Source organism: Rissa tridactyla, chromosome 6, assembly GCF_028500815.1.
Source record: "Rissa tridactyla isolate bRisTri1 chromosome 6, bRisTri1.patW.cur.20221130, whole genome shotgun sequence".
In the NCBI taxonomy this organism is placed as follows: Eukaryota; Metazoa; Chordata; class Aves; order Charadriiformes; family Laridae; genus Rissa; species Rissa tridactyla.
The window spans coordinates 37593288-37605667 of NC_071471.1; the positions used below are offsets into that span (position 1 = coordinate 37593288).

At 39.2% G+C, this 12380-nt stretch overlaps 1 protein-coding gene across 4 annotated transcripts in view; it reads right to left on the reverse strand.

Annotated features, from left to right (window-relative positions):
* MYPN (myopalladin) overlaps positions 1–12380 on the reverse strand; it is a 79572-nt gene that overhangs the window by 15051 nt on the left and 52141 nt on the right. For all 4 annotated transcript variants that reach the window (XM_054204648.1, XM_054204650.1, XM_054204647.1 and 1 more), the window contains one exon: positions 11647–11794. In XM_054204648.1, coding sequence (XP_054060623.1) covers positions 11647–11794 — 148 coding nt within the window. The remainder of the gene's footprint in view (positions 1–11646; positions 11795–12380) is intronic.

The window sequence follows — 12380 nt, forward strand, 5'->3', positions numbered from 1 at the left end:
GGAAGTACTCGAGCAATTCCAAAAGTGAAATTCTCATTTTTAAGATAGAATTTTAGAAACTAATGAATAGTAAATAAGGATCTATCCTATCCTTAGTTATATTCAATTTGCTGAAAAAACAAGGTTCAGAAAATGCATCTTGTCAGAAATCTTACAGAAAGTTAATTACAGAACCAGCAAAGATCCCAAATTGCTGAGACTTACATCCCTGATCATTTACCTGTTCCATCATACTGCTGATTATACTCTTGACTAGTAGCTCCCAAATAGTAAGGAGCAAAGGTGGAGAGGCAGCACACAATTTTAGCTGACAAAGTCTTCTAATTTCTTCAGGAGACGAAGGAAACGGAAGTGGCCAAAGGTTGAGATGTTACAAGGGAGTTTTGAGGAGACAGGGGTCTGAAACTTGGGGGTGAGAGGAGGAAAACATGGCAGCCACGAAACTTGAGTTAAAAAAGTTGGAAATTGCCATGATGGAATAAATGCCCTGGTAATATGTGATTTTGGTACTGTAATGGTCGATGTTGTATGTTGGTCTTTTAATCTAAAATCTTCTTTTGAGGGATTGCTTTAAGGTCAGATCTAATAAAGATTAGCTATGGTAGGAAAAGGCAGACAGCTCAGAGTAGGAAGGAGAGAACTTCCATAAATTGACTTTCTTTACTGGAAACTAAGTCTTCCTTCCACTCCTCCCTCCTTCTCTGCTGCAGGGATGTTCCACACAGCTTTGGAGCAGTGCCCATAATTACGAGGTAACAGAAGTGTTCAGAGGGAGCTTAGGTTGCTGGGTCCCCCCTTCAAGATACCTTCCTTACCTGTCACACTCCCCCTCCACTCTGACAGGGACAGTCTGCTCTCTGATACTCTCTTCAAATGTACCACCGCGAGTACAGCTTTGCCAAGTAGAGTTTTTGAGATTGGAGGCCTGTAGAAGTGTGCGAGATGTGCCAAAGGGTGGGAGCCAGCCACTAGATGGTATCATCCACTTTCTTAGTTGGCTTTGTTTGCTCTGTGGGCTGGTGAACAGCTGGTGATCAGCAAACAGCCTTATAAAGTTTCATCTTGTTGAGCTTTTTTTCTTTCATGCAGCATGTCTCAACGAATCACTTTAATAGATCGAATTCTAATCTCAGATAAGCCAGCGTAAAACCAGAGATTTCTCTCATTTCTGACCAACCAAAGCTATCATTTTTCCATTTAGATGGCAAGAGCTGGTGATAGTGTTCCAGGGGAAAGTTAAACAGTCTTTTACCCTTGATACCGAGAAAAGGCCTATGTGTTTTTGGGAAGGAAGAATAAAGTAAAAATCAGGGTGTTACTACTATGTTCTAAGTAGCAGCCATGTCACCAAAATGTACTACAGTTATATTTTTTTTCTAGAGTCTCCCATAAATTAAGAAATTCAAACCTAAATACTTTGTTGCAAGCAACGTACTAAAGAACATATTTGGAGTTTTGTTTTCCTTACACTTCTTTGAGCGCTTTGAATAGTTTCCTTCATGTTGTTTAGGTAGTTCTTGGCAGCAGGGAGCAAAATCCATGGCAAAAAAATTGACCTACTGAGAAAGGATCACTTTGAGTGAATTTTCCAGTAGGACCTGAAGATGCTATATGTAATTCTTCTAAGAATTAAATTTTTTTCAGGGATTTCACATGCTGTGGCCTTTGGAAATATGGAGGCTAATTAAGGATTAATTAAGGTAGAGGTAATCTCTTTCCCTCCTTTCCTTTCCATCGTCTGATGATTTGTCACATGAATAAAGGTCAGGGCAACATAGCAAGTATAGTACAGGGAGTACCTTTTTTGCCGGTTTAAACAAGTTACTGTTTATTGTGTAATTAACCTCTCCAAAATTATGTAATTATTTTTGGATATTGGTTATGTGACAGCATAATTATAAAGCTAAATTCACTGTTTTGAATACCTGTTTCTCCTTTGTCATATATGAGCACTTTGGAGCACTGTCATTCCCTTTGCAAAGATAAACCATTTTTCAAGTGTTATGTATGTTTAGAGGGCAACAGGGCTGATGGACAGAGGAGGCGAAGTGACTCACAAATTGGTTATCTCAGAAGCTAGACACGGTAAGTCCATGCAGAATTTTTACTCAGAGAGCGCAACTCGGAACTTGGATGAGAATAAAACGAGTGGGGACGAAAAGTGTTAAGACTTCTCAGAGTCAGATAGCAATCTGAAAGCAGTAGTCTAGGAGACTAAAAATTGGAAAAGGGCTTTTGCAAGAGCCAACACTTTTGTTTTTAAGTGCAAGATAATAAAGAACAAAGGAAGAAAAAGTAGGGAGGCTGCATACAAAACCGTTCCATCTGTAATCTGGAAGTCAGCAGACCAGTTATTTACTGCCCTGTGAACCTTACCAACAGATAAACGTCATTCTTTTATGGCAGTACATAAATCTGCCACTAGACTATCTTAGTTGTATACAGTCTTCAACTTTATTGAGCTATATGCATGTTTCATTAGACATACAAAGAGTGAATGTGATGACTTTTTTCAGAATGATGTAACTAATCTCTAGATCAAATTTTTTCTTTAGTTCAATTTTCTGGTAATTGTGTCAAAAGCAGGTTTTGGAAATGAAAATTGCTAATGACAAGAATAATGTTGCAAATTAAAAAGGCAGTATTGTGATTTTAATACATCCTCAACTGTATAGTTGAAGATTGGGGAATCATTGCTTGGTCCCTGAAGTGAGTTTTTCATCATATGGTGTTACCTAGCAGAGGGAAGTAGTGGGGCTAGGAAGGCATTACCATTACACTTTCAAGGCATCATGTTAATGAGTAAGGTGCTGACTTGAGAACAAAATGCTACAGACTGGAGTTAACAGGCAGTGAAATACTGCAAGCTAATGGGAGAGGCCAGTATTGTTTATAGATAGTTAAGTTTAGTCAGCAGTTTTTCGTGCTGATTTTTTTTCTTCAGATTAATTGCTGTCCAAAGGAAGTTGCGATACGTAATAAGAAATTAATAGTCTAGGGTTGCTGTAGCCATGACGGCCTACAGATGAAACCAGACAATGTTCATAGAGACAATTAACATCTTTTCTTTCCTCTACTCCAAAGATACAAGTTTGTCTTAAATTGTCTAACCAACTAACATAAATTGAACTTGGAGCAATTATTTTCAAACTGTAACTACCCTAACGTTTCTTGCCTCTCTTTTAGATCTGAAAAAGTTTTCTGTGAGCACAGTGTATCATTTTTTTCTTGACTGATGTGCTGAAGATATTAACTTCTTACTTCATTAAGAAATAAAGGCAGTTCTTCCTTTTCATATATCTGCTTGCAGAAGAAAATATGATAGGGGAAGAAATGCATTTCATGGGTCCACTTTGAAGTTAATTATAGACAGGTTTTCTCTCACATTTCTTGGGTGCATGTGACTCTGGATGTATGTGCACACACAGAAAAAGGTATAAAATAAAACTAGCAGTTCGGCACAACAAACACATATTGCTGCACTGTCAACACTGGGCTGTCATTATTGGCAGCTGCTTCTCTGCCCAGGGAAGCCACAAGAGTCATCGTGTTTCTGTGCAAACCCAATGGTCTCTGGCTAGGAACTGTGCAGGCTGACTGCCCGTGTTTCGTCATTTTAAGGAGTTATATTCAAAAATACATTTTAAATCAGAAAATATTGAAGTTAGGGTTCCCACAGCCCCAAAGCATTGCCTGTGTTGTGCTCATACTTCAGTCTGTGTCTTTCTCAATGTGTTTAGTGTGCATATATATGTTTATATAAATTTACATACAAAACAACAAGACTAAGTTAACATTGCTGTGAAAATTTTAACACCAACGTGTATAAACTGAAGGTGTTATACCAAGCTTCTTATGAAGAACAGGAATCTCTGAAATAAGTGGAAATACACAATTGTATAGAGAATATAATCTTGGAGTTTTTCTGCTTGTTTGGTAGATTTTCTTCTAGGATTAGCAAGAACAGAAAATAGTTGTTAATATGGCTTTCTGAAGAACTTTTTTTATCACATAAGCCATAAAACTATTTCTGAATGTGATTATGTAAGTGGAGTAGAGCAAAGTGTTTGTGGCTGTGGGTCAGACAAGTATTTCGTAAAGCGTCACACAAAGAACAAGTCAATGTGATCACGGCATACAATGTTAAAACTAGGCTGCAGGTCAGCATACTGAGGAGTCTAAGGGAAAGGGTACGAAGGTTCAGGCTCTAGTTTTTGGTCAAAAACATAGGGTTACAGCTGCTTTTTGGCAACTTTCCTGAAACATTAAATTTTTACCAACAGGAATTCACACACTTGTTTAATATAGTAGCCAAATATTTAAAATTGTGCTATCTTCCATATATATATATTATACTATATAATATATTATTTTATATATGTATTTTAATTATTATACTATACTGAGCTATAATCTATAGCTAGAAGGGTAAAAGACTTACAACTGGCCAAAGCAAACCGCTGGTGAATATATGTCTTAAGCAGTTATGCACCATTTTCTCTGGTCATTAGTAGCACCTTGTAAGTGAGCTGCCACAGAGGTGCAGCGTATTCAGTGTCTGATCTGACAATGTAGCTGAACCAGTTGAGTTGCCAGCTTGTGCTAGCAGCAGCATTCCCCTGCTTCCCTCCCTGCTCCTATTCATGTGTTCCCACACGTCCCTCCTGCCATCATGGGCAGTCATCTGATCCTACAATGAGCCGTTCTGCAGGAGTGAGCTAGAAGAAAGTTAACTCAAAAGGAAAAAAAAAAAAGTCAGACAGTCTAAGTTCTAGTGGAAATTTGGGTCAGATGGAGAAGTGAAATGGAACTTCTCTTCTGGGCAGTCGGTAGCCTTTGCGCTGCCTTGGCAATATTGTTGTAGGGTGCTGCTGGATGGTGGTAATTTGACCAGTATGGAAAAAAAATAATCTCTTTCAATGCAAGTCTTGTTGAAGGTACAGATTCACTCCATTTTCTCTCTGTGACTGATGTATTTGGCCCCATCACCATCATTTTTTGAGCACCTGACAGCAAGGCACCCACTCTTCAGGGCAGTGCTCTTACTTGCCTTTTACATAGGAGAAATTGAGGCCTTACGCAGCTAAGTGACCTGTTAGGTAACATAGAAAGTCTGTCACACAGCAGAGAGTTGGATCATGGTCTTCTGGATCTTGAGTCAAGTAATCTAGCTCCTGGGCCATTCTGCTACCTGTGAACCTTTTTGTCATAAGGGGAATTACATAGACTGAAGTAATTCCTGTAAGTTTCTAAGCACCTCTGTGTGTGCATATGAGTTCTTAAATCCTGGATCTGTTGAAGTTAAAACCTATCTTGCTGTTGACTTTAGCAGGATTCAGATCTTAGTGAAAATACATGCTAACAGTTAGTAGAAGGTTGTAGTAGTAGTGTCAAAATAATCTGACGTTAGCATAGTAGCCCATGGAAATTACCACAAATAGAAAGGCTAGAGGAACTTTATTTGAATGTTGATTCTTATATAGTGTATAAAACCATAATTCTGTTTGCCGGACTCCATTGCTAACTCCAGACAAATTTCCCAATTTGATCCCAGTTTTGTAACTTTTACTAGATTGGCTTTTTGGCAGAGTTATTCTAAATCCAGTTAACAGTTTATCTAAGAAGCTGGCATATATTGCATCTCCGTGTCTGTTTCCAAGCTGTAACACTCCTTGGCTTCAAAGTCTCATCTAGGCTACTATGACTGGAATCTTTTGTTTAGTTTGGTTTCTCTTGCCTTCCCTTCTTCCTACCCCCCCTCCCCTCTCAGCAGTGGGATTCAAAAAACAACAGGTCCAATGTATATGCTCTTACCATGCCTACAAAGAGGTATCACTGAAGCGACTTATTTCTTGCAGATGAATTACGTTGGGCCATCTTATATGGCACAAGGCAGGAATATCATGCTATCCAAATGTACACACAAACCCTTGGAGAGTCTAGCAAGCCATCTGTGGTACACAGCTAGACAATATCCTAAATACAGTTCAGTTCAAAGTGATTGAGCAAGAGGAAGACAGAAAGCAAATGAAGTTTGCATCTCCAACTCCCACAGACTTCTCAGCTGGAGGAGTGTGTGTGAAAGCATGAGGAGCTCAGGTTCCCTTTCCTAGGTGATGAGTTCTGCAAGCCAGGATCTTTACCAGGAAAACCTGTCTGTACTTTGTTGTTGATTAGATCTATGTCTTGAGAAGACAGCTCCAAGTCCAAGACAGCTCCAAGTTCAACTATTCATTCCCATGATTATTGGGAGTTTATACCTATTAATATCAAGATCTGATAATTTGTCTTGGTCAGGTTCTTAAATCTCTTCTTATTTCTAGTACAGAGCAAACAAGTTTCCGTGAGGACTCCTTGTGGTTTAATTTCCATCCTTAGTCCAAAATTACCTACATTTGCTGACCTTTGAGAGATGATGTGAAGCTTGTTTTTGAGCAAGATTTTTTGAGCAATTGAAAGTGTGATTCTTGTGCTCTGGGGAACAGAGTTCTTGGTGGTTCTCGGTTCTCTTTAATATCTTTATCAATGATCTGGATGAGGGGATCGAATGCACCCTCAGTAAGTTCGCAGATGACACTAAACTGGGCGGGCGTGTTGATCTGCTTGAGGGGAGGTTGGCTTTGCAGAGGGATCTGGACAGGCTGGACTGATGGGCTGAGGCCAATGGTATGACGTTCAACAAGGCCAAGTGCCAGGTCCTGCACTTGGGTCACAACAACCCCATGCAGCGCTACAGGACTGGGGCAGAGTGGCTCGAAAGCTGCCCGGCAGAAAAGGACCTGGGGGTGTTGGTGGACAGCTGGCTGAATACGAGCCAGCAGTGTGCCCAGGTGGCCAAGAAGGCCAACAGCATCCTGGCCCGTATCAGGAATAGTGTGGTGGGCCGGACTAGGGAAGTGATCATCCCCCTGTACTCGGCACTGGTGAGGCCCCACCTCGAGTACTGCGTTCAGTTTTGGGCCCCTCGCTACAAGAAGGACATTGAGGTGTTGGAGCGTGTCCAGAGAAGGGCTACAAAGCTGGTGAGGGGTCTGGAGGACAAACTTTATGAAGAACGACTGAGGGAGCTGGGGTTGTTTAGCCTGGAGAAGAGGAGGCTGAGGGGAGACCTTATCACCCTCTACAACTATCTGAAAGGAGGTTGTAGAGAGATGGGGGCTGACCTCTTCTCCCTGGTGACAAGTGATAGGACGAGAGGAAACGGGTTCAAGTTATGTCAGGGGAGGTTTAGATTGGATATTAGGAAACATTTTTTCACTGAAAAGGTTATTAAACATTGGAATAGTCTGCCCAGGGAGGTGGTGGATTCACCATCCCTGGAGGTGTTTAAAAAAAGGGTAGATGTGGTACTTAGGGACATGGTTTAGAAGTGGTTTTTGTCAGGGTAGGTTAATGGTTGGACTTGATGATCTTAAAGGTCCCTTCCAACCTCAGCAATTCTATGATTCTATGATTCTGTGACCTTTCTGAGGCTGACTGCTTAGTACAGGAACCGAGAGGAGTTGATTCTGTTTGATCAGTGTTGAGCTGTTAGTGGTGATGTGGCCTGCGTGATTAGCTGGGTTCTGCATATGGCTTTACAGGCTGTAGTTTTTAACAATTGAAAAGCTTTTGGACAAACCTTGCATCTCTTCTGCTCTGAAATTTCTTATAAAGTATTCCCTAGGAAAAGTAAAGCATTTTGGTGTGAGCGCTGTGCGTAAGTTTCTAAACAGCTGTAGGTTTACTTTTGTCCTAAAAATAAGGCAGTGACCACGCTGCTATCTGGGTCTTACATAAACACGACCAACCAGCGTTGCCACATGATATTCTTCATAGTAAATGACACAGATATGTCAGCACAGTAGTTCTTATAACCAAAAGATAGAAACCAGGCCTAGGTACTTAACTTTCCTTTATTATTGCACTGTTATTTCCTTTATTTTTATTATTGTACAGGACTTTGGTGTTTAATTACCTCATATTTCTTTTTTATATTATTTGTATAGCAAAGTTTTGAGGCAGTAATATAATTAATTTCTAAGTTTTGCCTGTAAAGCTGAATTTCCTTTATTTATAGTCCCATTGGTGAAGCCTATTTCCAAATACCAGGGTAAAAGAATCAGTTTGCATCACACATTTCTATTTTTTCCATTTGCCAAATTCCCCTCAAATTCTCTGTCTGCCCTTTACTCCCCACCCGTCTTTTTGATTTTACATGACATATTCTAATTGAACATTAACAAGATATTTTACTTGTAAGGAAGATAAAAAAGGCCTAATGGACTAGACTGGTAGATTTTGGGAAGTGCAGATAACACTGGCTGTGCTCTCCTTTCATCAAATGGTGCAGTAGCCCAGGTGCTCATTGGGGTTATGAGACTTGGATGCTTTGTCTCACAGGATTTCAACCTCAGTCTCCAAGAGGAAGCTCTGAGCTCCATGCTAATAACATGATGGGGGTGGAGATGAGTGGACAGGGAATTTCTTTGTCCTCCTTGTCCTGTTTCACTTTGCAGAAACACTGAAACATCCACTACAGCAACGACAAGAATCCAGGTGTTTGTCCTAGTTGCTAGGCAGGAGACTGATTTTTTTTTTTCTCTCTCTCTCAGTCTGTTTCTTTTCTCCAACACAAACTAGCAGCTTCCTTAAGCAACCCTAACCGTTAAGCTGCAATGCTCTCTGAAATGTCCTGCTAAAGGAGAGCCTGTTCCACACTGCCTAAAAGTCCTGTGTTTTGTTCACTGAGCTGGAGAAGGTCAGAGAAAGGCTCAGGTCTCCTGTTATGGATCTGAAAGGTGGATTTTCTGGATTTTTATCCTGCTGATAAAGAGTGCTTAATTATTTGTGCAACCTGGGACAGCACCAACGGTACACGAACCCACTGGCAAGGAGTTAGGCTGTCCTTATGGGTGTTAAGAGTTAGGAATTCGACTGTCTTCAGGCCAAGGAAGAAACTGAGCTAGATCCTGGGATTTGTCCTAACTTCTTCCTGCAATTGCGTAAAGCTAATCTTCATTTAGTGTATCTTCTGTTTGAAAGAACTGAGCAAATCTGACTGAAGACTTTTGGTATAACTGAACCATATTTTTTTCAACACTCCTAATTGTGATGAAATTTCATCTGGCAATATAGCATACTACCATCTGCATAAATGACAGGTATAGTGTTTTGGGTTTTTTTCTGGTAAAAATGACAGCTTGTTATTGCATGTACTTGATCATATTTACAGCTAGCAAAATCATATTTGTATGTCTGTCAGCACTGCATGATTATCGTAGACGATCAGAGACTAATCTCTTCTGTCTCGTGCAACATCAGCAAAATTACCGACTCCATTCTGATTCTGGATTTCTTTATTGTTGGTGATGAATGATGTACTGGATGAAACAGGAGGAGTACATCTGGATTATTAGATACCATGCTGAGTGCATAATGCTGACACTTAGGAAAATCTTGCTTGTACACTGAACACTTTTCATATGGAAGTCAATGATAGATAAATAGAGCACCAGGATGTAAATCACTCACGTTCATTACTGCACTTTATATAGTAATATAAGACAATACCAGTACTTTAAGGTACAGACTTGTCATCTGCAGCTTTCATTCTGGATGATCCCTACATGCTCTGCAGATGCTGTAAATGAGTCCAAATGCTGCTATTGAAATATGGGGTTACAGTACAATTCTCTAAATAAGAATATGCTATAGGGTACTTTTTATGAGAAGGAATTTTTAAAATAGCATGTAGAAGCCAACACTTCGAGGTTCTTATTGGATGCTGTACTCCACTATGCAGTGATCTCTCACACAGAGGAAAGTTGCATTTGTATTTATGAGAAAGTGAATAAGAAGCCCTTCCCTACCATTATAATAATCAATTTAATGCAGATATGCTATGTATAGGATCAAAATGTCTCCTTTTAAATTCAGTGTTAACTACAAGAGGAAAAAACAGGACAAAATTTCTGGGTGTGAATCCAGCACTCCAACATACTATTCTCATGATGTTGATTGTTCTATAAATGGCAAAGCAATAGGAATTTTGGAAAACACTCTGCATCCTCTCATCTCTTTAAATAATCACTACTTTCACTGTGGAGAAAACTCAGACTTGAATTTGCTGGAGTCAGTCTGAGCAGTGGTTTTCCTGGATGTGGAAGAATAAAATCAGAAATGATTGAAGGTGGGAATTGAGTGGAAAATGAGGGAACTTTTATTGAGCAATCCTAAAATTATTTTCTACGTCATTACCATTGGCATTCTAATTACCATAACAATTAGAGAAGTGCCAGCTTTGAAGTTTTGCAGTGTTGGGGGGATATGGGAATCAAGATTTTAGTTTGGTGTCATACAGAATAGCAAATAAGTGTATAAATAACTTTTGTTGTCAGCAGATAACTTTGACACTAGTAGTGGTCGTTGCTTCTAAAGAGGTTATCATGCAGTTAACTCGAAAGACTGATTGGTATTTCGCAGTAGCTCTCTAAATAATTTGTCTTACTACCATAGCAAGTACAAATTGTAACACTTGTGATTCATCTGCAAAACATACCGCTTGCCAGTTGTTTTACACAAAGCGCTTTGGCAGCGTGATCTGTCAGAAAGAAGGTCAACAGCAATATTAAAAAAACAGGGATTACACTGGAGTTGTCCACAGAGGGTAATTTGCTCCAGGGACTCCATGGCTTTTTGCTTATCTGTGCATGTTCTCTGTCCGAAGGGCTAACAGACGTTGAGAAAAGTTCCCTTGTTGATGACAGATCAGGGTAAACCATTATTTGCTGCGTTAAGCCTGAGCTGGCGGGACAGCTATGGAGGGCTCCGTGGCCAAGCTGAGAGTAGCTTCATCGCCTACAGAGAGAACAGCTATCTAGCACTCCTTCCTGTGTCCCACTGTCATTCAAGGGTGGTTGAACCTAATTTACAATGATTTCAACCTCAAAATATTATTTCATTTTTTGTTTCTTCTTTAATTTCATAGACATTGCCCAGATCCAGTGAATTTATTGATTCCAGTTAAGAATCAACTGATACTTAGTTTTTTGAACTTTGTAAAAGGCTTATTATTTTGTTAAACCCTAGTAATGCTAGGCCTAAAGTTCACTGTATGCCAGTAACAGCTACCAAAAACTTTATTAACTTCCATCAAGTCCCTGTCAATTCATGTAAATCAGGAGATTTGGAAAAAAAGGTTTAATGCTGAAAATTGAATACCACATTTTACTTCAGCCAAAGTAAAAACGGAAGCCTTTTCTTAAACAGTTTGATTACTTTACTCCTTAATTTGTATTAAAAATATATAGTGTATGAATGTGTCTGTGTGCAATGAGTTGAGCAACTTGTAAAGTGAAAAAATGAAATCCAATGTACAGAAGCTTTCAGGAAAAGAAAAAAGTTTTACTTTCCTACTGGTCTGTAATAGACATGATCAGAAATTAAAAATGCTACTCGGTCATAAAGTAAACCCTCTACAGCTGCATTCCCTCATACTTCCTATTTAAAGCTCCAGTTTGCTATTCCAAACCAGTACTTACCAGAAAAGCTCACTCTGCAAAGCAGTGTGGCAGCTCAACCACACAAACACCTTTTGTTCCACAAGTCATAATACATGTCTTGTTCATGCGTGAAATTTATTTTAAGAACACTCGATTTTCTTACCTGCTGGCTACTTTCTTGATTAATATCCTCTCTGAAATGCAGTTTTCTTTCCAGGTCCTTTACAAGTGCAGCTTTATTTTCCCGAATAGAATCATCTGTTGCTAATGGCAGGGGCTTCAGGTTTTTCTTTGTTAATCCCTGGGTTGGACTATTAAAAGAAAATTCTGATACGAAAACGCAGCAACCAGTATATATATATTTTTTTGTCACATGTGTGATATATGTTACGCTTCAGTTGTCTGGAGGAACCTATTATTTATTTATGTAGAAGCCAAAGCACAGTATGGGATTTTATTTTTTTGGTACTATTTTAATGGTGCATCCCATTCCACTAGGAATTAAGGACACGCATCTTAAAGAGAATAAGCATTATAATACTATAATAAGCATCTAAGTTCCATTTATATTTATCCTGGAATAATGACGTCACAATGCTAAAAAAAATTGTATAGGTGTTACCATAGGTATACAATTTGTATCAGGCAATAATGTAAAAGTTAATACATTTTCTTGTTTATCTTTATCTCACATCTTCATTGATCATTTACTCTTTCCATGAACTTTTTCTTCTTTCATTTCTCCTAGCCCTTTATGTCACCTAACATCAACAGTTCTTCTTATTTTTATTTTATAGATATAGTCAGTTTTGTTTTTGTAAGGTTTGAAAATAGTTAAGTTCTTAACTCAGACTGTCAGGAGACTGTGAGAGTGCAGTGCTGAAGCACAGCAGCTTC